At 41.8% G+C, this 25,282-nt stretch overlaps 3 protein-coding genes and 1 long non-coding RNA gene across 5 annotated transcripts; 3 read left to right on the top strand and 1 right to left on the bottom strand.

Moving 5' to 3' along the window:
• The first annotated feature begins 1,583 nt into the window (after positions 1-1,583).
• tatdn1 (TatD DNase domain containing 1) lies at positions 1,584-5,563 on the top strand. The gene is made up of 9 exons (XM_010790832.1): positions 1,584-1,644; positions 1,735-1,875; positions 2,653-2,695; positions 3,424-3,509; positions 3,595-3,635; positions 4,126-4,202; positions 4,662-4,732; positions 5,047-5,173; positions 5,316-5,563. The coding sequence occupies exons 1-9, from the start codon at positions 1,584-1,586 to the stop codon at positions 5,416-5,418; spliced, it is 750 nt and encodes a 249-aa protein (XP_010789134.1). The 3' UTR covers positions 5,419-5,563.
• A 385-nt stretch (positions 5,564-5,948) lies between these two features.
• Positions 5,949-15,130, top strand: rnf139 (ring finger protein 139). Of its 2 annotated transcripts, none has more exons than XM_010790830.1 (6): positions 5,949-6,481; positions 9,563-10,218; positions 11,542-11,689; positions 11,793-11,899; positions 12,676-12,927; positions 14,129-15,130. In XM_010790830.1, exons 1-6 carry the CDS (start codon positions 6,319-6,321, stop codon positions 14,909-14,911), a joined length of 2,109 nt encoding a protein of 702 aa, XP_010789132.1. In that variant the 5' UTR covers positions 5,949-6,318; the 3' UTR covers positions 14,912-15,130. The 2 variants fall into 2 exon arrangements, with proteins under 2 accessions (XP_010789132.1, XP_010789133.1); XM_010790831.1 differs by lacking the exon at positions 5,949-6,481 and adding an exon at positions 8,133-8,207.
• Positions 15,131-20,152: 5,022 nt separating this feature from the next.
• On the bottom strand, positions 20,153-21,065 carry LOC104962390 (uncharacterized). Its single transcript, XR_800196.1, has 3 exons — positions 20,981-21,065; positions 20,284-20,349; positions 20,153-20,206 (listed from the first exon to the last, which is right to left on the bottom strand). It is a non-coding gene; the product is annotated as an uncharacterized lncRNA (long non-coding RNA).
• Positions 21,066-21,476: 411 nt separating this feature from the next.
• ndufb9 (NADH:ubiquinone oxidoreductase subunit B9) lies at positions 21,477-24,184 on the top strand. Its single transcript, XM_010790829.1, has 4 exons — positions 21,477-21,615; positions 22,702-22,894; positions 23,334-23,447; positions 23,838-24,184. Exons 1-4 carry the CDS (start codon positions 21,527-21,529, stop codon positions 23,967-23,969), a joined length of 528 nt encoding a protein of 175 aa, XP_010789131.1. The 5' UTR covers positions 21,477-21,526; the 3' UTR covers positions 23,970-24,184.
• Positions 24,185-25,282: the final 1,098 nt, after the last annotated feature.

Raw genomic sequence — 25,282 nt, 5'->3', positions numbered from 1 at the left:
CGTAATAAAATATCATGTAATTCACCAGAAGTTATACAAATAAATAGTGGTAATAAGTAGTATATCCCACACTAAATAATTAGATAAGAAAACACCCGACTAGTTGAAGATACAATCACTTGCGGCTGCATCTTATGTGTAGGCTCAAATTTCACAACGGGTAAGGCTAGCACGTATATGTCCAGGTGCCGCGTGACCTGTGCCCTGCGCCGTTCGTCATCTGCCAGGTGCTTACACAGCAGTCAATGAATGAACATCAGAAAATGGTAAAACACAGCTCACCAGCTCGCACAATGCTCTCGCACGTAATAAAGTTCGATCATGCGGGACACTTAACTACCCCGCCCCGGCGGCGTCCTTCTATCTCCGTTTTAAGTCGAGCAGTCTTGACGTTAGTTTTAGATGCGTCGTTTCATTAAGGCTTGTGACTTTGAGTTCTGGTATCACCGCTTAACATGAAGTCACGTCATGCAGAGGTATATCCTAACGGACGAAGATAAGACCCTCTCCAGAAAAACGCGGGCCAAAATCCTTAATTATGCGGGCTAAAATCATTGATTATGCGGGCTAAAATCCTTGATTATGCGATAAAAATGCGGGGTTTTTATGTGATTTTATGTGGGAAAATTGCGGGAAGTTGCGTAATATGCGGAAAGTTGCGAAATATGCGGAAAGTTGCGAAATATGCGAACAGTTGTGAAATATGCGGGAAGCGGAAAAAAGGTGATTATTCTCCCGCACCCTGTTACTAGGCTACTACCGAATGAAAGGGAGCACTTTTAAAGAGTTGCTATGATAAACAAGCATACTAGAAGCAAGCTACATCACAGAAACACACACACACACACACACACACCTACCTCCTCTTCATTCTGTTTTCATTTACTCGTTCGTTATCTGACCAGCTTCAATATTGTAGGCTACTCACCTCGTTTCTTGCAACCCTCGAAAGGGTTTTGGAGGTTGAAGCCTCTGTGAGCGTGAGTTGCTTGGCTTTCTTGTCCGCAGCAGAAACCATTTTTGAATGTTTGAGCGAATCGAAGTGGGTATTCACAGTCGATTTCCTTTTATGCTCCAACACACAGTTGCACGGGGTACAGAACAGTTTCCCCCCACTTTCGTACAAGACATTGGGGTACTGCTTTGCCCGGTCTTTAGCTGAAATGTTCGTGGGTAAATGTGATGGATTCGATTTGTTCATCTTGGTGTGTGAATTCCACACCTTCACACGACGGTGTTTGCCTTCTGTGATGCGCGGGCTGATGACGTTGCGTCATCATCACTACTCGTCAAGACGAGTTAACTTTTTTATTTTTTTTCTCAACTTTGTGTGGAAAAATGCGGGGATTATGCGGCCTTTTGATAAATATGCGGACTTTTAAAAATCTGCGGCATTTTGCTGATTATGCGGGAAATTCTGCGATCGCAGAATCGCGTTTTTCTGGAGGGTCTAATAATCTTTCACCAAAACTTGAATGCCTGCACTACATTTGAATAATTGTTGTGGTACACATGTACAACCCATTTTAAAATTATATTTTTATCTCATCATTTCTGTAAAACCTGGTGCTTTGTTACAGTTTATGATCACAGGAGGAAACCTTGAAGACAGCAAGGAGGCCCTGAAACTAGCGGAGACCAGAGGTGATGATAACAATGATGAATGAGCAAAATCGGACTCTTCTTCTATATCTCTTTGTATTTAGCATTTTTCTTTTTCCATTGTTATTACAGATGAGTTCTGCTGCACGGTGGGCTGCCATCCCACCCGCTGCTCTGAGTTTGAGCAGAACGGAGAGTCGGAATACTTCTCAGGGCTGAGGGAGCTGGCCTCACACAGAGGGAAGGTGGTGGCCATCGGAGAGTGTGGACTAGGTGTGAGCTGCTGACAGTGTTTGTAATATAACACAATAAGATGCAACACAGTAATGAAATGATTCACATTTCTATCCTCAATAAATTAGTTACTTATGGCTCCTTGCTTTTCTATACTACTATGAGTGTCAACATGTTATTGGAATACATATTTTATATTTAATAATTCATTATTAAAGGTATAATATGTAAAATGAATGCATCAATATATCTAAACGAGACATATCTTATCCAATATCCACAACCCAGATACATTTGTTAGTTAGTCCATTTTATCTGGTGGTGACGTGGCTGTCTGCCAGAAGCTGTAATGAATGTACTTTTGATCCAGTTATAAGCCACACTTTTACATTTGAACGTGAGCAAAAACTATGTGAGCAACTCGGCTAGCAGCCTCTTCAATAAGTCTGTGTTCTGCCAAACTGCATCCGATAAACACATCTTTTTTTACGTGAAACTAATTTATTCAGTGTTTTTACCAGTTTTCTTGACTCTGAGAATAACTCCTGGTAAACACTTCCTGAATGATGAATAGTGAAGGATTTCTAAAAGGAGGAGGCTGACGAAAGGACAAACTATGACGATCCCATGTTACTTCCCAATGCCACCACATTCTGTCTTTCCATTGTTTTGATTAAGAAACCACTTTTGGCAAAACTTGACATATTATGCTTTAGTGTCCCAAGTGTGGGAGTAAGATGTGTGGGTCGTATCAAAAGGTATTTCTTTTGTTTAGTTATATGTTGATACCCGATTGTCTTTTTTTCCTTTTTCCAGATTTTGACAGGTTGGAGTTTTGCCCAAAAGAGACTCAACTAAAGTAAGGTTATTTGTTTTATTTGCATATTAACTTTCACTCTTTGCATGTGCCGTTTTGGCATTTAAAGTATACTTTCTGGCAGTTGTGATGCCTCATCAATAGTTTTGGGTTTTGTCACTGAGAAGTTTCATCAGAAACTTGGAAATTAAGATTTCTCCTTCTAACAATTTTAAATTAAACTAACATTTTCAAATGAATTCCAACGATTTTGGAGGTTTCAAATATATCCAGTGCTTCCTACAATTGCAGATGTTCTGATGCCTTCCAAGCATGGACAGAAAGGCTTGTTAAACTTAGAAATGCACTTAATGGTTATTTTCCTCAACATCTTGTCTATTCATTATTTGTTTCTTAATTGTTTGTCAAAAAAAGTATAAGGAACATGTCCACTGCAAATTCCCAGACCACAGAGACATCTTAACATGTGTTGTTTTGTCCGAGCAGCAGAGAAAAACACATATAAAGGTGAAGCAATTAGATATACAACTCAAAAGCAGCAAATCCTCACATCAAGGAAGCTGGGAACTCCACAAGTTGGCCTTTTAGTTTGATACATTATGAATCACTCATCAACATTTGTCTATTCATCTTTTGTTGATAAACTCCTTGATATTTCAACTGTTTTAGCGCTAATTGGAAATAAATAAAGCATTGTTACTGTCCATTCTCCACATGATAACAATAAGTACAGCCCTGAAAGAAAGCCCTCTCTTCTTGATGTGTAACAGATACTTTGAGAAGCAGTTTGAGCTGGCAGAGGAGAGCAGGCTTCCCATGTTCCTGCACTGCAGAAACTCCCACCAGGAGTTCATCGGTGGGTTTCTGCTCCAGGAGGTCTGCTGCATGAGAGGGACTCTTTACACAATCACCTTACCGTCCATTTGTCTTTGCTTTGACAGAAATCATGAAGAAGAATCGGGACAGATGTGTTGGAGGAGTGGTGAGGACACTGTTCTTTATTTTTATCAAGCTATCTTTTTGGGTAACGATACTATCGTACTTTTCGGACTATAAGCCGCGCCTTTTTCCCTATTTTTCGACGCTGCGGTTTATATAACGGTGCGGCTAATCTATGGATTTTTACAGCTAACGGCCAACACCTTTAACTCTATGGGCTCTATGGCCGGTCCGCGGACCCCCACCTTTAAGCGGTGGGTTCCAGCAGGAAAAGCTGGAGGCCGGAAAAGAGTGAGACAGGTAGCGCGCAAAAGCAAAAGTGGAACCGAGAGTGGTATGCCGCTGCTGCGGCTTATATTCAGGTGCGCCTTATAGTCCGAAAATTACGGTAATTATCTTTATCATAAACCAGTTGCTTTAAAATGTTAAAACAAATGCAATAATCATGATAAATACAAATGCAATCATCAAAATGAAATGAATAAGTTGTCAATTGGAATATGAGTGTCCAGCTACCTACTCTCTCCTCTCAGGTCCACTCATTTGACGGGACAGCAGAGGACGCTGCTGCCCTCATCGACCTGGACCTCTACATTGGAATAAATGGATGGTGAGAGGAGTTTGTTTTCCGCTGAATCAGACAACCTTAACCTCATCTGGGCTCAGCTACACAGGTCTAATACACCCAATATCTGATGAGTGCCAAAGCAGACTATTGCCTTAAAGCTGGGAAATCTGCAGCTGCTTACTGTTATGGAGGAGAAATATGTAATTCAATCTCTAGTGAAGGGAGATGTTTTAATGTGGAAGCACAACTCCTACAATATGCATTTTTGAGAGTTCTTTGTTAAACCTTTGTCAATGTAACATTTTAACTCTCATCAATAACATGGACAATACAGAGTCCTGATATTGAATATGAAATACTGAAGATAAAAACACTTTTCAGCTTTGTGGATTACACAGCAAAACCTCTGTTTTAAACAAATCAAACACCATTTTATTATTTGAAGATACATATTAACAATAGTGCAACTTGAAATCTGTTTATTGTTTATTTTATTTTTAGTTCCTTGAAAACAGAGGCCAATATTGAAGCCATGAAGTCTATCCCCACTGAGAGACTCATGATAGAAACAGGTGAGATAAAGCGGGTTTATTGTGTCAAAGAAGGTCTTTGAATCATATTCTTGAATCTTCAAATAAAGCTAAATACAGTAGCATAAAGCCACATGTTACTGTTCAATTCTCAAGTGAAATAGAACCAGTATTATTGTTGTTTTGCAACATCACATCATTTATATCAGTTTTAAACATCCACCATGCTGTGTTTTTACTGCAGCATTATAGAAAATAAACTAACATTCTAGATATGTAGTGTATCATATTGCTGTTGTAAGGTTGGTAATCAAACTATTCCATTCATTTATGCTTTGACACCGTCCTACTCCCAGATGCTCCATGGTGCGGCGTAAAGAACACTCATGCAGGCTCCAAACACGTAAAAACTACATTTCCCACAAAGAAGAAATGGGAGGCAGGACACTGTCTGAAGGACAGGAATGAGCCCTGTCACATCATGTGAGTAATGTTGTAATGAAGAAAGAGGGACAATTCCAATAAAAAGAAATTGACCAGTTCGCAAGCGAGCAGAGATCAATGCTTTTAAATCACTTTAGCAATAACTGTAAATTGAGGAGGTTTCACTATTTGTATTTGTCAGACAAGTGCTGGAGGTGATGGCAGCAGCGAGGGAGGAGGACCCTCTGGAGCTGTCCAACACCATCTACAACAACACCATCAGAGTGTTCTTCAGCTCCAGCTGAGGATGGACACAATCAGGAGACGTGTGTGTGTGTGTGTGTGTGTGTGTGTGTGTGTGTGTGTGTGTAAGAATGGTTGATAAACTCTCCCTTTGCCAATTTTGAATTTTCAAATAGTTTCTTGTCTTAGTCTAAAATAAAAAACGGGTTTTCCCTGAATGTGTTTACAATTGGTTATTTTTGTGTGTTTCATGTACCTCTTTTAGTTATTTGTTTCCATTGTTGGCCATAAAGCACAACAAGCACGAGTATAAGGTCAGCCTCAATGTTCCTGTAATTAGAAGAACTATGCACAAAATGGGAATTATAAAGGGTTTTATAATTAAATAAATACAACTAAAATAACAGCATTGCAACAGATTAAATTGAACATGTTTTTAAAACAACAAATGCAACATCCCTTTGTGTAGGACAAAGTCTTTTTTTGTTTTTAATATGTTATATTACAGATTTTCAAAAATGTAAACGATTGTTTTTAAAGTTACGTCAGCTGCCACACCCACTGACGCAGGAAGTTACGTCACGTTACGTCGGAACCAACAGCCTGGCAACTTCTGCGGTGTTCCCAAAGCAACCAAATTGTCATTCAAGAATGATTCTAATATTTTAAACGATAACTGACGAGACGGGATTGTGGCAGGAGTCTGAAGTGTAACTGTTGGAGCCATAACTCTCCTGATGGGAGCAGCCACACATTAAACAGAAGAAGAAGCAGCTGCAACAGGAGGTTTAGCTGGGAGGACATGGCGGACGTCAGCAGGTTACAAGCTATCGCCTAAACGCCTAAACAACAGGGAAAGCGAAACCGAAGACTAGAGGCGGCTGCAGGAGGACCTTAATTTAGTTTAATGTTACATGGATAGCCGGAGCTCCTCAGGACTGTTCGCCCTCCACTGAACCTGCATGGCGTCCACTCAAGTCCGGCTAGGCCAGCAGGCCTTAGCGGTACTTGATGTGGCTCTGCGAGTTCCCTGTATCTTTATTATCGACGCCATTTTTAACTCTTATTACGACCCAGGTTCGGGATGGGCCGGGGCGATGGGGAAGGTGTTGGTCAAAGTCATTGGTGAGTATTTGAAAGTCCAGAACAGGAGCCTCCATATAGTGTCAACAACAGCTAAGCTAACTGACAGCTAAGCTAACTTAGCCTGTCATCAGTGTGGAGCTATGTCAACTGTCACACCGACTAAAGCCGACTTAACCACCGGCTATAACATCAATAAAAGCCTGCCATTTCCCACATGGTGCTAAAATAGTTAACCTCAAATGTAATTCAGTCTAAGTTGATGCTCAATATTCGCTATAAGGTGAGCTAACCGCTAACTTCAGGTATGTGTAATCTCAGGTGTCGTGTCAAATTCTGTGTCGACGCCGGAATCCAGCGGTGGTCCTTCAAGTAGCCTAACTCTGAGGGACATTAGGAAGCCTAGCACCTGACTTTAAAAAAACACTTTTTTATCCCTGTAACCTTGACCTGAACTCTTATCTTATCAGAACCAGGGGCTGGACTCTGTGAAGTTGAGTTTCTTAACCTTGTTGGCAGGTGTCCCCCTACAGCCTGTCAGATAAACTACCCTTCCCCCCTTATCAACACCGCCTGTCATGTTGCAAATATAATCTAAACTCATTTAAAACTGGGTGTTTTTTACACTCACGATTACACCAAAGTGGATATTGCTGCAACTCATACGTTTGCCAATATGGTCAAATATATGATGTTCTACAACTACTTCTTGTAATGGCAGAAACTTGACAATAAAGTATCGATTAGTTTACTATGTACACCCAGTTGCCAATTAATAAGTTACCCTAGCTAAAACGAATCTGATCTTTTTAGGTTAGGTAGTTTTTGTGAACCAATAATCAATCGCTTTTAGTTGAATACTTCACTGATTATCTGTTTAATTAAGCTTTTACAATAGTTTACCAATTACCTTTAGCTGAGCGTACTATTTCAAGTAGGTTCATTAAATATTTCTGAGCTTCTTAACAATCTTTCATATACCCCTGTTAAGGGATCAGTGCTGTGTAGGACTTGGTGTAGGCATCTGGGATAATAGCAAAAATGATATTGCAAAAACCACTAGGGCTGCAACCAAAGATTATCTTTATTCCATTCCTGAATAATTGTTTAGTCCGTAAAATAGTCAAAAAGGCCCATGACAGTTTCCAAAAGCCCAAGTTGACCTGCTTAAATGTCTTGTTTTGTCTGACTAACAGTACCAAACTCAAATCTATTCAGTTATTTATCAGAGACTCATTAGCAGAGAACACTGTTCCCAGACAAACATCTACCACGTTATGTAACTGTCCATTTGTACAGTTAGAAGACCTTTGAACAGCGTAGGCTCCATGGAGTCCTTTTGGTGTTAACACTCAGGGTTTAGAAGGGCAAGGGGCTACATAAGGTTCAAGTCAACCAACAAGATCATGTTACCTCAGCCCACAATCTTTTGATGTTTGTTACATGCACACAAACAAAGACTAACTATCTAAACTAGACTTTGGGAAATAGCGATGAAATAAAAGAAAAGTATTATAAATTCCAATGAAGACATCCACAAAGTTCACTGCCCTGAGTCAATGTAGTCATTGAACTCTGAAAGCTGGTTCACGGTTAACTCTGTCTCTGTGCTCCTCAGACAGGTTCATGTTGGAAGGGAACTAAGGTCAAAGTGGAACACAAGCAGTGGGATATAAGGAGGACAGTGATAGCCAGTAAACTGACCTAAAGATGAGAGCAAAGAGTAAACCATTGTTGTTCTGTTGCTGCTACTCAGTTTTCAGATGACGTGAGTATAGTTTTGCTGTGTTCAGTTTAATATCTTAGTTTGTATCTGCTGAGACCCCAACTGTTTTGTTACAGCTCAAAACGGCTTTATGTAGAGGCCTTGAGGTACACAAGTAAATAGTAAAAGTGTATTCATTAGAAAACCAAAACAAGTTTAAACTCTGTAACTTGCGTCGTGAACAGAAAATAATTGTATCATTTGATATAACTTGTTACTGCATTGCCAAGATACAAATAGAAATGCCAAGGACCGTCTGACCGGTTCCTCCCGTCCCCTTCAAGAACTGTGCTGATGTATGTTAGAAAAAAAACATGTCATGACGGTCATGCATGACGAAGATAAGGGAAAAACAAACAGTACATAGTTGATGCTACACACTCTTATGTGTATTGTTGAAGGCATTCCTTTCACACTCAGCCTCATTCAATCCATTTATTTTTGTGTGCTTCCTTTTTTCATCTCAGGTCATTTTTCACAAGTGCACCTGGTATCCATGTTAAGGGTTTTGATAAATGTCTATGCCTCTTCAAAGGCCCTGTGTTCCCTCCACAGGGACTTCACCTCAATAGTAGTCCTTTGTTTACTTCCGTAACATAGTGACATCACATCGCTGCTATTGGCCAACACATTGAAACTGATAGGCTAAGTGGCGGGACATCTCTTAGTCGTTGACCAATCACAACAGAGCCGGCCAGCTAACCAATCGGAGCAGACTGGGCTCTGGTTTCAGACAGAGGGTGAAAAGAGGTGCTGTAAAGAGCTTTCTGAACATTAAAGCATGGAGACATGTCACAGTAGAGACACTACATACTGATATGAACCTGAAAATGAACAGAATAGGGCAGAAATATCTTATGACTATTTGTCTCAGTTTGCTTCACTTTGCCCTGCTGCTTGTTGTATCTTTGACCTGTCAGGATTATTGCTCTGAAAGCCGATTGTTCTCCTGCTAATCTCATTTGTGTTTCTGGCACTCATGCCATTCTCTCTATAAGAACCATGTTTACATCCTTCACCTGTTTTTGCAGACAGCTTTAGCACGTTTCATATCAAACATTACAAGCTACAGTCGGCAGAAGTCTTCAGTTCATTTTCCTATGTGTGACAGGAAGTAGTTCCATCACGTCCATTTTTACCTGATACTTCAGTTGCGAAATGTTTTGATATTTTACAGAGAATTATTATGTTTGAAGCATTATCTTAAAATAATATAGAATACCATGTATAGGCTGGGATATATCTGCAGCACCACAATACTTCATTGAGATATTTTCATAAATGTTGCCTTTACCAACATTTGTTGTGATTTGTATGAATTGTGCAGCCCTAACCCTCGCCTCTCTGCTGTGTCTCAGGTATCCTCATCTCCAGCATGGTGCTGCTGCTCTCTCAGAAAGCCTTGTTCAAGTTCTACACCCTCTTCTTTGCTGTGCTCCTCGGCATGGCAGCGGTGCTCATCAACTACTACGCCACCTCTCACATAGACTTCTACAGCGCCTACTACAAAGCGGCTCTGGGCTTCAGACTGGTGCCTAGAAACGGGCCGACGTTGTGGCTGGGCATGGCTGGCATCCAGCTTGTTTTTGGAGTGGGCTACGTGTTCCTTCTCAACCTCCAGTCGGTGTTCGCTGCTCTGGTGGTGCTGGACATCATGATCCCTCTGTGGGGGCTGATGATCGAGCTGCCCGTGGACGTGCGGCAGCTGGTGGCCGTGTTCTCGGGCCTGGCGCTGGCGCTCAACACGGCCGTGTGCCTGGCCATGAGGCTGAAATGGTTTTACTACTCGTGCCGGTACGTCTACCTGCTGGTGCGCCACATGTACCGGATCTACGGGCTGCAGCTGCTGCTGGAGGACACCTGGAAAAGGATCAGATTCCCAGACGTGCTGCGGGTGTTCTGGCTGACCCGGGTCACGGCCCAGGCGCTGATCCTGGTGTACGTGGTGCGGGCCGTGAGGAGGGAGAGCGGAGACGCTACAGGCAGTCTGACAGACGGAGGCTCCGACTCACAGGTGAGACCAGAACCATTCAGTCTGCTTTAAAACTCATATCTGCCGGTCTTAAAACACTCAATGAATTCCGCTAGAAAAGCTATTGTTGGACTTAGACCTCGGGTGTTTAATCGTGGGAAGCTAGAGTATGGTAGATTTTCAAATGCTCCAACTAAATACTCAGTATTAGTTACAAACCCTTTTTCTATGAGAGGAGCTAGCAGCACTACTGTAGCTCCAAAAGTGTCTAAGTCAAAAAGCTGACAGACAATTGTTTCAGGTTTACATTCAAAACCACTCCCCCTGAAGTTACCATCTTGAACGGAAACATATCATAATGAATGTAAACAAGAAACTTGTCTATTTTTTTATGTAAACAACAAACGTGGCTATTTGTAGTACTCACAGCTGTCCAGCTAGCAGTTTGTGATAAACTGTGCTCAGGTAGACGGGGGCGGCTGGCTGCGAGGGAGTGCGTCGTCTTTCAACCAGAAGGTTGTCGGTTTGATCCCAGCCTGTGCAGTCAACACGTCCATGTGTCCTTGGGCTTAATCAGTACTTCATCAGTTGCTCCCGACGGCTTGGCCAATGGTGTTTGAATGTGTATGAATGTTGGTTCCTAGAGCGAGGGGCACTGCTGTCTGAATGAGGTGTGAAGGGGTGAATGCTGATTTGTAGTATGTAAAGCGCTTTGAGGGCTCGTAAAGACTGGATAAAGCGTTATATAAGTGCAGTCCATTTACAGATGGCTACTATCATTTGATTTGGCCCCAAAATGATAATGAAAAAAAAAAAATAATAATAATTAGACAATTAAAAAAACATTTGATTCAACAAACAGGAATACAAACAAAACGTACTTTTAGTTTTGTCTGAGAATTGGTTTATTAATTGCTGGCGATATTTAGAGAAATATATACACATTTTCCTTTTTTTGAAAGACCAGCTCTAGATTTAATGCATTACTATAAGTCGAGTGGCCCCTACTGTTTTTAAATCATTCTTTGACGATTATGACCGTAAATAACTTACATTCATTTTTTATTTAAAAAGCCCATTAAACCCATTTTGTTAATTACTCGAACACTGCAGTGACCCTGTTCTTATTGCAGATATGCAAAATATGAAAGTAACAATGTCTGTACTCTGCACCAAAATGTGTAAATCCAAGCAAATGGCTTTCCCCTGGGACGATTACATCTGGTACTAAGATCAGGAGTGCTGCCTTCATGGAACCCCATATTATATCGTCGCCCACAAAAGCCTGCATAATCTGAATACAAAGAGTCACGGGAGTTCTAGGTGATGCTGAAATGCTTCCTTGTGTGACCTCTCTGTTGCCAGGGTTACCTGCTGAGCTGGGATGTGTTCTGGGATCTGACCAGTAACCTGATCATCTCCGGCTGTGACTCCACGCTCACCGTGCTGGGGATGAGCGCTGTCATCTCCTCTGTGGCACACTACCTCGGCCTCAGCATCCTGGCCTTCATAGGTACGGCTGAGTGTGTGTCGTTTACAAACGTTGACTATCTGATGTATCTGCTGCTCATAAGAAAGGTCCTGGAATGCAAATGTTGTCTCATGTTGACCCTCAGGCTCGACGGAGGAGGAGGACAAGCGTTTAGGCTTCGTAGCTCCTGTTCTGTTCTTCATCCTCGCCCTGCAGACCGGCCTCAGCAGCCTGGACCCTGACGAACGCCTGGTAGGGGAAATGAGTCAATCCTTTCAGTTGGTTTATTACGATTTGACCTTTACTGATATTGTGGTTCACGCTCGCTCAACATTGTATTTGTAGTCTTATTTAAATGTCCTATTGGCAAAACTAGGTGAACCTTTCTGAAGTAGGTATGTCACAAATATGACACTTCGGTACCAAGTCGATGCCAACATTTTGAAAGTGCAACATTATTGGCTTTGCTACAGCACAGGGAAGCATAAGACAAAAATAGAAGTAATCAAGCTACCCAAATGTTTCCATTTTCTCTGCCCGTTTGCGTATTTATATATAGTTGGATGTGCACGGACAGGCCCCTGAACGAAACTCCAGGAACAAGTCTTTCACATCACTTTTGCCTCGGAATCACAGATGCTTCAAACATAGATCTGGCTTTGCTGTAGAATCCTAAAAGACGCAGTGTCCTCACTATGGACACGTCCTGGGCACACCCCTTTTGCCCCCTGCTAGATAATAGCAGAGGGTTGGCATCGCACTCCTTGGTTAAATAACAGAGCAGGTTCTATTGACTTTGATTATGGTGTGTTCAAGCTCTATTGAGTCAAATGTGTATTGAGGGAGGGTATATATAAATGTTATCATGATACGTTTAAATACAGTGTTGTAAAATGTAGTTTTTGTTTCAGGAGCAGTATTAAAGTGAACTTCCATCTGATGATGTGGAAATCATCCTGTGTGTGAAAGTAGAGGAAATCATTTAACATTTTGTATCAATGACGAGACCCTCTGGCTCTGATTTGCAGGTGCGCCTGAGTCGGAACATGTGCCTTCTGCTGACCGCCATCCTGCACTTCATCCACGGCATGACGGACCCCGTCCTGATGTCCCTCAGCGCCTCCCACGTCTCCTCGTTCCGCCGCCATTTCCCCGTCCTGCTGGTGTCCTCTGCGCTCTTCGTGCTCCCGGTGGTGCTCAGCTACGCCCTGTGGCACCACTACGCCCTCAACACCTGGCTGTTCGCCGTCACCGCCTTCTGCGTGGAGCTCTGCCTCAAGGTGAGTGGGAGAATCTGCTGCTACTTTAGTTTAAAAAGTGACACACAGAACACCTACTATTAGTCTCATCAGTCTGTGAGGTTCAGTGTGTGAACTGTAAGGTCTCATAGCGTGTTCCCGTCAGTGTTTCCTTCGGTCTGTCTTCTCCTGGTGATCTCACTTTATTCCAGCGCTCTGTGGCTTTAAACCTCTTTATGTTTTTCTTTTCTTTAAAGGACAATATTAAGCTGTCTAACAATCTCAAATGTTATGTACCCTCAATATATAAAGATGAATATTCAAAAAGTAGTCCACAGTGTTTGCTGATGGAGTATCAGACAGAAAACAAACATGTTTGTCTGACCGCTGCTAAAGTTCAAATCAGCGGCTTCTTTCTGCGGATTGACACGACCGCACGACGTAGGCCCTCAGTCAGAGCGTCCTTATTAGCAGTCTGCTCTCCAAACCTCTGAATGTCCAAATGTATCAATCACAATCCACTATTCTAATAAGCCATGTAATCATCTGTGATAAAAGATTGAACTTCACCCACTTCCCCCCCCCCCGTCTTTTCCCTTTTGAAACTGAAAATACTCAAATCATTTCTAGCCCTTTTTAAAAATATAAATAACTTGAAGATAGTGATGGTTAATTTGTAGATTACAGATGAAGGCAGATAAGGTTATAAGGTTATAAGGTTATAAAGCCCTCCACCATCTGGCCCCCCCCTACCTCACTGACCTCCTCATCCTCTACCAACCACCCCAGTCCCTCAGATCCACCTCAGCCGGTTTGCTCTCAATCCCCAAGGCCAAACTCCGGAGCTTCGGGGACAGAGCCTTCTCTGTGGCAGCCCCGAAGCTCTGGAACTCCCTCCCCCAAGACCTCTGTGAGTCTGATTCCCTCACCCTGTTCCAGTCCCGTCTCAAAACCCACCTCTTCAACTCTGCTTATCCTTAAACCCGCCCCTCCCCCCTCTGAACCAACATCCTCCTGACTGCTTTTCTGTTTTTGTTTTGTTTTTGTTTTTGTTTGTGTTTTTGTTCTTATTTTGTTTGTCGACCTGACTCATTATGTAAAGCGTCTTCGGGTCTAGAAAAGCGCTATATAAATCCCATTTATTATTATTATAAGAGCAGAAAACTTTGTTTCTGTTTGTGTAGTTATCTGAAAGAGGAATTACTAAATGTAAAATATGAAAATGTTTCTATTTTCCCTGCAGGTGGTGGTGTCCCTGACCGTCTACAGCCTCTTCATGGTGGACGGCTTCTCCAACGTCCTGTGGGAGAAGCTGGACGACTACGTGTACTACGTTCGCTCCTCGGGCAACATCATCGAGTTCCTGTTTGGCGTCATCATGTTTGGCAACGGCGCCTACACCATGATGTTCGAGTCGGGCAGCAAGATCCGCGCCTGCATGATGTGCCTACACGCCTACTTCAACATCTACCTGCAGGCCAAGAACGGCTGGAAGACCTTCATCAACCGCCGCACGGCCGTCAAGAAGATCAACTCGCTGCCGGAGATGCGCGGCGACCAGCTGAGGGACATCGAGGACGTGTGCGCCATCTGCTACCAGGAGTTCGCCACCTCGGCACGCATCACTCCCTGCCACCACTACTTCCACGCGCTGTGCCTGAGGAAGTGGCTCTACATCCAGGACACGTGCCCCATGTGCCACCAGAGGGTGTACGTGGAGGACGAGAGCCGGGACAGAGCGGCGTTCTCCAACAACAACGGGGGCTACGCAGCGCCGCAGGACGTCGCTGCTGAGGCAGAGGGGGGGGGGCCAGCACGGACAAGAGGACGCAGAGCTGCCGGGGGAGGGAGGGGCAGCGGGGGGGCAGGCTGCGGGGGAGCCGGACAACGAGCTGCTGGAGGACAACGACAGCATAGAGTACGACGAGGACGAGTGGGGGACGCAAAACGGCAACGCACACATAGAAGAAGACTATATCAACGACGACACAGACTCCACCGAGGACTGACAGCAAGAGATCTATAGAGAGAAATATACATATATCTTTATTATATTTAAGTTAAAAAATAATTATAAAACACTATCTTAATTTGTTCCCCAAAAATGTCAGGGATATCATTCTCCGTTTCCTCGTTAGTCTCTTTTTGATTTGGGTTTGACTCGATAAGGGCTCATGGAAAGTGTGTGTGTGTGTGTGTGTGTGTGTGTGTGTGTGTGTGTGTGTGTGTGTGTGTGTGTGTGTGTGTGTGTGTGTGTGTGTGTGTGTGTGTGTGTGTGTGTGTGTGTGTGTGTGTGTGTGTGTGTGTGTGTGTGTGTGTGTGTGTGTGTGTGTGTGATGTCTTAAAGATGCAGTTCATGGTCCCTGAGAGTGCAGTGAAGGGGAAACACTGGAGTGTGTTAGCTTAACCACAACAACTGTGGAACTGCAAAACAGATTCAGGGTTTATTCATCTGTAAGTCATGTTTTAGGAGTTTGTAGAAAGAGGAATTTTGAGCGTTAAAGCAAAGTTTCTGTTTCAAACGTGCTGATATTATTTTCTCTAAGTTTTTTTTTTTTAATCGTGCCAAATAATATCTTTTAAAGAGTCCCTTTGATGCTTACTGGAGTTGTTCCCTTTCCTGTAATGTGTGTGTGTGTGTGTGCATTGAAATGGTCAGCAGAGGCTACAATCCCTGTGTTCCCTCCAGATGGAGTTTCCCTCCCACACACTCCGTAACAAAATGACATCACTAAGTAACGCTTGCACATCTATAGGCTGGCGCTCCAACATATTGTATGGGATAGGCTAAAGAGCGTAACATCTGTGATTGACCAATCACAAAAGATCTGGCAAATTAACCAAACAGAGCAGACAGGGCTGTGGTTTCAGACGGAGGGTGAAAAGTGCCTCGACAGCACAGTTGATCCCGAAATATTTGTCTTACTAACTAAACATGTGCTCTCAAAGCCTGACTTACAGATGGATCACATCTCAAGGGTGTTACACAGCTGTTCCACGTGTGTGTGTCTTTCCTAACTGAAACAGTGTGTTCGTGTCCAGAGAGAAAATGAAGGCAGGAGAGTGAAGCGGTTTTCTATCAACCCACAGACAAACTGAGAGGTGTTTGATTCAAAAGAAAAAAAGAAGAAGTGACTTGCTACTGTAATCACTGATATACCTCTATCATTACTTCCTACTGGTCTATTGTGCGACCTCACTTACAATTGTGTACGTTATTGTACATATAATAAAACATGTGCACACGTTCTCCCTTAGGAAAAGAGAAGACTTATTTTTCTTTCAATAATGCACATTTCCACATTTCTCTTCACACAAATCAGTATTTCATTTGGTTACGTTCTTGTTTCAAACCCAGACATAGTTTGGAAGAAGAATGCAAATGATTATGTATCTTTGCTTATTGTAATTGACACAAATACAGTATGAAAAGATGCCACTTGGTTTGTCTACCATGAAGTACTGGTTTCACGAGGAACAAAGTACCGTGGTTTGTTTTAGGTGTCCGTTTTCAGCCATGTTGTAACACCAGAAGTCATTTATGTTCCCATGTTATTCAGTAAATCACTGGTACAGATGGACAGGAGCTTTATCCTTCTGTCCAACAAGAAGCAATCCCTCACTTGTTTTCCAGCAGCAGATGTCCTACTGAACACTGAATACAAATCTTGAACTACTGGAATGAAAGAAAGAAAGAAGCAGAAAATATTTAAGAGCCATGTTTTCACCTTTTTGACAGTACAGCGACGTCAGAGGTCTTCATTGTGAATTTGTGTTAAATCACTTTCAAGCACATTTCCTCAGAGTATGACATTGTTTAGACTTCCACAGCCTGAACGTCTTTAAGAGTTTGACTATAAACTCGTGTTCATTACTGTTGTAATTACTGCTGGCAGAAGAGAAGCTGCAAGGAATCCGTGAACTTCTTGTTGACGATGCGAAAGAGATGCAAATTTGATTAGAAAGCTGTGCTTTTTGACCGGTTTCAGCAATGAAGGACTTTGATTATTAGTTTGATTGTTCTGAAAGCTTTTTCAAAAGGTAAAAGCTGTTTCTTTTTGCCTTTTGTTTTAAAAAGAGTTTTATGTAAATAAAATCATCTTTGATATTGCGTTTGGACTGTCTCTCAGATATCACTGACATCTCCCATAAAGGACTTTCTAGTACTCATGTGACACAAAAGATAATGTAATTATAATGCAATAATGCATTGCAATCATCCACTTTACACATGAGTCCAGCTTTCTGTGTGTAGATGCAGTTGACTGATTGAACCAGCAGATGGCGTCATTGCACAATGTTTTATTTATTAACCCTCCTGTTGTCTTCGGGTCAAATCTGACCGATGTACTACTTTCATCAATCATAACTTTTTTGTTTTACATTCGATTGCATTAAGGCTTTATGATATCCTTCACAGTAGACATTTGAACATAGCAAATTGCTGATCACCACTTTCATTGAATTTTGGATGATTTAGTCAACTTTGTAACACCCATGGTGTTCACGGTCAAATATGACCGCCATAAAGAAAAGGAATTAGTAACCATATAAACACACACAAACGCACACGCACACACTAGATGTGTTCCATCCCCCTTATGTGCCCAATCCTCCCATGTGAATCGCACCTGGCTTGCACACACAAACACACAGAACAATTTGACACATTTCCCGCTCTTATGTGCCCCCCCCCAAATGGATCACACCTGGCACACGCAATACATGTTCAGTGTCTATTCTTTGTATATTTACTGCAGTTTTTCATGTATACCAGTAGTCTGATACAATATTTACAGTTTGAAAGGGTGTTAAATGAAATTTGGTGATGATTAATGGTTTTTGTGTTAATGTAATAGCAGTTAAAACAAGACCGCGAACACCAAAGTAAGGGGGGACGACGACGACGACGGCAATAGGAGGGTTAAGCTCTTTAAAAATCAGACAATGTGATTTTCTGTATTTTTCTGTATTTTTTTCTCATTTTGTCTCTCATAGTTGAGGTATACCTAGGATGAAAATTACGGGCCTCTCATCTTTTTAAGTGGGAGAACTTGCACAGTTGGTGGCTGACTAAATACTTTTTTGCCCCACTGTACATCACAAATGTATATAAGTTAAGTGCTTTGTATGGTTTGGCTTATAAATCATTGTCCTGACCGCAAAGGGAAGTTACAGTCTTGTATTATGCCTTTTCTTTAAAGCAGACTCATGTTGCAACATTCTTTCCAGTGTATTTAACGCTGAAGGTTTGACCGGAAGCAACTCGTTTTATTTTGAAAGCTCCTTCCGGAAGTTGTTTTATTCTGCTGACTTGATGCTGCTTAGTTGTGCTTCTGCTTTAGCTTCAACTTCATCTGCCAAACTCCTGACCGCTGAGTCTAAAGACCATGAGACGGGTTGGTCGGCTGACAGCACGAAAAGAAGACATGCACGGCTGTTTGGAAGTTACCCTGAGTTTTAGTGAAACGGACTTCAAAAGTCACCGGTTTCTCTCTCTTTAGCAGCTAGCGTTACTAGGACCGAAGAAACAACTTCTGCCCGAGCGCAGCCCTGCTGGAGCGGGGAGACGACGACGAAGCTCGGCGCACAAAGAGGAGTACATTTAACAGACTTGTAGTAGTAGTCATTTATTTATTTCGCCATAATGCTAAAGCTTTGCCTACAGAAAGCCTTCCCTCTGGTGGCACAGAAGTTGCCGACAGGACTGAGGCAGGCAGTGCCGCCGAGGCTGCCGGGGACTGGGACGCACACACCGAGCTGCTGGATGGGAACACACGGGAGAAACGAGCCGAGGGAGCCGCTCAACTCCCCCAAGATAGCCAAAGATTTTATCTACCACCTCCATCCGACGGAGAGGACCTGTTTACTGAAGGAGCTCCAGAGTTTCGAGTCCATAGCCATTGTACAAGGTAAGAAATAAACAAGTTGACAGCTGCTATAAGTGGGAATGAATGAGAAGTCACAGGTACGAGGCACGCGCCCATATTTCCCCGCCCCCATATTAACCGATATCGATGTACACTACTTTCTGAACATCGTGTGCACGTGCATTCGGGTTAAGTCTTCTCTCACTCAGCAGGTGTTTCAATGATGGGTCCCTCCTCTCTTCTTGAGGAGTGCTAATTAATGGCTGGAGATTTTGAATGAAAATTGGCAGGCCCATAAAGGCGTATAGTAGGCCACACCTGTACCAAGTAAAGGAGGAGTAATAAGTAAAGGAGGAGTAATGAGTAAAACATGTGGCTCTTTGGTAACATCAGGTGGCTGCTGTGGTAACTGCATCAACAATGGAAAAGGGGTGTGGTCCTCTACAACTAGCACATTCTGTCGGGAGTTGACTCATAAACTCTAAGATGGTAACCTATTAGGAAGTTCATTTCACATTCAGCACTTGATGATTATATGACCTAACTAATACTGACACCTGTAAATGTAACAGACTCAGTTGAGTCTAAAGCTAAGTTGGCCTCCGGTGCACACTATCCAGGTTAGCTATTACACTTGTGTGTAGAATGTGTGCATATTTCCTCTTACGAGTCATCGGCAGAGGGTCATTTATGTTGATGTTCCTAACTCTTGACTCATTTTAGGACTAAAATACTAAAGTCAGCAGATGCATCATGGGTACAAAGCTCTGAGTATTTCCTCTCAGTGGGTGTTTCTCAATCGCGAGGATACCGGCTTGGTATCGCGTACTTCCAAGTCACTTCCTTCAGAGACGAAGCAAGTATGCTTCCAAGCCACGGCTTCGGAAAACGAAGAAGAATGGAACAGGCTAACAAGTGTGCTACTCTCTCTAACGGTTTCAACATAAACTGTACCGAAAATAAATACCTCACGATGTCTATCTAATTAGTGCGAATGCTGTTTACAGCATTCCACTATAGTACTTCAAATCTTTATTCTTCCCCTTATTTCAGCCAATACTTTGGCTCTCNGACAAATATTAAATCGATTGTCATATAATCTAGACCCTCCAGAAAAACGCGGGCCAAAATCCTTAATTATGCGGGCTAAAATCATTGATTATGCGGGCTAAAATTAGCCCGCATAATCAATGATTTTAGCCCGCATAATTAAGGATTTTGGCCCGCGTTTTTCTGGAGGGTCTAGATTATATGACAATCGATTTAATATTTGTCAAAATATTTTAGTTTTGACTAAAGAGGTGGACAGAGAAGACGACCAGCATTCTAATCCCTGAAGAAAGGCTGCTTGTGCTGCAACAACTGTAATAGTTATGTTAAAGTGTTGATGACATGGCTTACCTTTTTGACTCCGGTTGTGACCGCTCTGTCAATGATCTGATTGAAGTCATCTGTCAAAAAAATCACAACATGTCTCAGATGTTCTGCTCTCAACAGCACACAGGTGAAAAGTGAATGAGTTGCTCACCGTCATGTTTCTGCTTCCCTCTGTAGAGTCCTCTGAACATGGGATCTGTCAGGTTCACACCAATATCTGGAGAGGGAAGGTTCTTAATGTCAATCGTGTTGTTATCATTTCTTCATTGTCATTGGTAGTGTACTTAGTGAAATACAACAATGAGAGATACGGTTAAGCGGTTGAATCTAACAGGTAAAATCTAAATGTTCCACATCAACCTTCATGACACTACCTGGATTCAATATTTAAGATTCAAATACCTTATTGTCATAGGCACATTAGCTACAGAATAGTTGTGGGCAATGCAAATCTTCAGTCCCAGCCTTCAACATTGAAACATACAATACACTTGAGAATTAAAGGGGAAAGTATGTAAAAGAGTGAAATAAAAAGGTGTAAATGACATAATGGTGCATTCTTTACTTTAATCCCAACGTAATAATAACAACTGATAAAGGTAAAAGCATCAGTAATGCAGTATAAACTGTCACCAGGAGTTAAAAAAATCCATCTGAAGTTTCCACACACAGCTGCACACTTTTAGAGTGCTGTGTTGTCATTTTCAGCAGGGCTAACTCAAACTAGCATCATGCTAACTATCACATGCAGGCTTGTCTTCTTACACCATTCACTTACACACACTGACACTCAGTTATTGACCTTCTCACTGTTGTATTAATATTTTCATTAAACACAAGTGTCTCACCAATGAATTTGTGCTGAGCCATGGTTGTAAGAGCTCTCCTCCTGAAGAGAAGCACACATGCAGCTCTCAGCAGCAATCCCATGCTACATACCGTAATAACTGTAACAGGGGTTGCATTTCTGAAATAGTAAGATTTATGTAAACATCTTGATACCAGTGATACAATCTAATTTAATTGATTTGCTTAAGTACTGTGTAGTAAAAATTATTCCAGTTTTTTTCATTTTATGCTACATTATCTTTGTATTTCTACAACAGGAAATGTTGCAGTTTTGCACTCCACTACATTAGGTGCCAATATTAGTTAATTTACGGAAAAGGGTTAGGCTTATAAAATCAAATAAACATGATTTTGAGAGAAGGACTTTAACTCGAAGCGGAGTATTTCCACACTGTGGTATTACTTGTATTTATTCCAGAGCAAGAAGGTGTCAAGATAAGAAGAACTGTTGCGCATTTCCCACGAGTTTACGGTCATACAGTCCACAGAAGAAATCCCACAATCCCCCGCGCCGCTTGCTGGGAAGGTGACAGGGGACGGTAAACATGGCCTCTGCCTTTCTTACTCACCACCAAAAGGTGTTGCGGCTTTACAAGAAATCACTAAGACACCTTGAGTCGTGGAGCGACAACAGGTAAGAGGAGCTGCCTTCGTTGAAGCTCTGTGGGGAAAAATGCAACAAACAGGCAGGGCGCGGGGAGTCTGTTTGCTGTGCTGCTAAGCTAACAGCTAAGCTAACTGCTAGTCAGGTCACTCATTCCTCCTCTGGCCGTCCTCCTGCAAAATATATTCACCCTTCACCAACTAACCCACTCTGCATCAAAACAAGAATATATCCCTGAAATGTGACTGTTTATTAAAACCATGAAATAGATCAAGGAGCAGTTATTAATCTGTACTTTGAAAAGGGTCGAGCTAGCAAAGGAAACCTAATGGCTTGACTCTCAGTCAAACAAATAGCTGTAACTACAAATCATAATACACAGGCCTAATATCAATACAAATATTATAGGTTAGGAATTGTATTTCAGTTCTAAATACATGACTCTTCTGTGTCTTATCATTTTAAAGTAATTAATTAAGCAACCTTATTATAGTAGTAGCACATCTTTTGATAATTACAAATGTTCTCTTGTTGATAAATGTTATGTTATTTTATCATACTGCACTATATAAAGTATTAAGGCTTCTCTTTCTTAAACATATAGTAGTTCCTACATTTGCTCTATATGTAGTCAATTTACAACCTTAAATATCTGTAAGAAGTTACACAATATTTAACCCTTAAAACTGACCTTTTTGTCCGAAAAACTAAATGAGACCCTAAACATACCGAACCTTTGAGGATAGTAACTATAATTTAAAGCTTAAAGATATGATTAATATTTAAGTTTTTTGATAAGTATTTCTTGTTATCTATGTGCTCAAATGCAAACACATGTTGGGTATTGTTCTGCAATATTGTTGTTGGATTAAAATACTGTTATTGTGGTCGTTAAAATTCCCTTTCCAACTGTACATTGCAGAGGAATCTAAACTAATTTGATATTCTATATGTTCACATATTGATGTTACAGTGCAAGATAATGCTGGAACCAGTGTAGAGCTTCTCTTGAGAGGAAAAAATAAACATGCATTGTGTTTTTATTTGTGTAAGGGAGAGATGCCTTTTACTGCGATATTCAAATGGAATTGTTGTGTTGATTTTTTTGTGTTTTAGACACGATTACCGGTTCCATGCCTGCATTCTACGGGGTCGCTTCGATGACAACATAGCAGAGAAGGACCTGGTGAAGGCCACCATGCTGCTGAAGACAGGAGAGGAGGAGTTCTGGACAAAACAGCACCCCTCCCCCTACATTTTCCCCGACTCCCCCGGAGGGACGTCCTACGAGAGATACGAGTGCTACAAGGTGAGGCCTGCGACCAGGACATCTTGTTCAATCATTTCTCTTACATTACTAAGAAAATGTGTGTATGGCTCTAGAGTTATTGCCTACGTTGGGACAGGTTTATTTATAATAATTTGAGAATGTAAAACAAAAAACAAAAAAAATGTAAGATGTGGGGAAAGTGTCTGTCCAATGTTACCGCCCTCTGCTGGAGATGTAAGGGGAGTGCAACTGGATTGTATCTACATCTACCTTAAACAGATCTGCAATTCTTATCAATTCAGATTTTGAAAAGACTTCGCCTATCAAGAGTGAACTTTATCTTTTGAATCCTCAAAATAATTGTTGGCTAGTATGGAAGAATTGTATCAAATATTGGAAATTGAAAGTATAGCGGGGAAAAAACAGACAAACCTGATGTGACATGATCAAAGTGTTGATCTCTGCTTTGTCCCTGTAGCTCCCTGAGTGGGTTCTGGAACACTGGCACCCCTCAGAGAAGGCTGCGTACCCAGACTACTTCTCTAAGAGAGAGCAGTGGAAGAAACTGAGGCTGGAGAGCTGGGACAAAGAGGTGGGCTGCTCACACACAGTTAACCCTCCCCCAGGCACATTTCAGCTCACCTTCAGACAAGAAGTGAAATCAATATTTCAGTAGTTCCCACTTATTTTTCCAAAATGTGATCCCTAAAATGACCATTTGTTCATTTGATATCAAAACATTAGTTTACAAACTCTCACACAGCTCGTGTAGCATCATCCAAGTCTCTTTTATCCAGTCGATTTGTCAATACTTTAAAAACTTTGTTTCTATAGTTACCTTCCCCATTTTCCTGGGCCTCTTATAACGGCTGTTATCTGATTGGTTATGCGTCGAAAGGTCACCAACAATTGAGGTCAACGTTGAAATAATTTAAACGTTTTCACCAGTTTATAAACTTTTCTTTGCTCCTGTCTGTTCTAGATCACCCAGTTGCAGCTCGAGGCTGAAGACGGCGGCCCCAAGACTGAAGCCCTCCCCCCCGCCCGCATAGATGGAGACCTCCCCCCTCTGTGGTGGCAGATCGTCACCCGCCCCAGGGCACAAGGCGCATAAACCCCCTCCACCTCCTCCTCCTGGGTGGAAAGCCATCATCGCCATCTGAACTGAAAGATTTGTAGTCTTCACCTTCAGGTTGCCGAGGAAACAACCTGTCTGAATTTACTCTGATCCTTCAGTAGTCAGTTAAAGGAGGTTTGTGAATGTTGGTCTTGTAGATGCATCAATTAAAACCTGTAACTGTTCCAATAAATATATATATATAATGTAAATTGTATTTGTTTGTTGTGCACAAAAAGACATATTTACACACATCTCACAAGAAAGTACTCTCTGTATACATCTACAATGAGTTAAATGTCGAGCATGAGAAAATGAATCTACTTAAATTTGGTCAGAATATCCTTTGCATCTCCAAATATCCACACGTTAATAGATTTTCTCATCTTATTCTGCATGGACACAGCTTTTTGGGTATTCTCCAGAAAACGAGTGATATACTGGTGCTTTCACTTTTCGTCTATATACAGTATGAACTTGTGGGAAGAACTATGCTAGGCTTCCTCTGTGGTCATCAACTTTTCAGAAAATAGAGTTTCCAGCCTCTTCAATATATGGATTGTGGAGACATTACCTTGGACTTCAACAGTTTCGACATATTCAAACGTTTTGCCAGGTGTGCTGTGATTGGCTGTGGGGAATATGAGTGACGCAGCCGATTGGTTTAGCTGGGGTAGGTTGCGCCTTCGCTTTATTGAGAAAAGGGGCGAGTGAGTGAGGGAGAATTGTGAATGAGAGCATGGGAACCAGTCTTCCTGAAAGAACTTGCGCTGAGCTTAATTTTGTATTATAATTATCAATGCTTTAATATCAATGTTGCACTTTGTAAAGGTGGGGGTCATTTAAATTACTTGATATATTGCTGGGTAGCTTAACCTATAATACTTCATAGATTTATATTATGTATTATAAATCAAAACCTGCAAAGTAGCCAGTAACTACATTTTGTGGAGTAAAAATGGTACTTAAGTACAGTACTTGAGTCAATGTACTTAGTAACTTTCCACCACTTCTATATTCTGACATTTTACTAATTGCCAACATTGAAAACACTCAAAGAACATCTTGCTTGTTTTGCAGATTCATACGATATCGATGTCCTTTTCAAATATTAGGCCACTCGCCTTCAAGAATGTTTTCATAGGCAGTACTTGCTTTCAACTGTATAACAACACAATGGCAATGCATCTTTTGCCAGTAACCCCAAATGTGACATGTTGACTGTGAGTGTAAGAACTGGCAATGAAGCCAATGAGGCAAAACATGACACCTGTCACTCAGCATGTCCCAGGATCCCAGCGCTGAATGGA

Source organism: Notothenia coriiceps, unplaced genomic scaffold, assembly GCF_000735185.1.
Source record: "Notothenia coriiceps isolate Sejong01 unplaced genomic scaffold, NC01 NC01_scaffold00034611, whole genome shotgun sequence".
NCBI classification, from domain to species: domain Eukaryota; kingdom Metazoa; phylum Chordata; class Actinopteri; order Perciformes; family Nototheniidae; genus Notothenia; species Notothenia coriiceps.
This window is presented reverse-complemented; position numbering and strand designations above follow the sequence as displayed.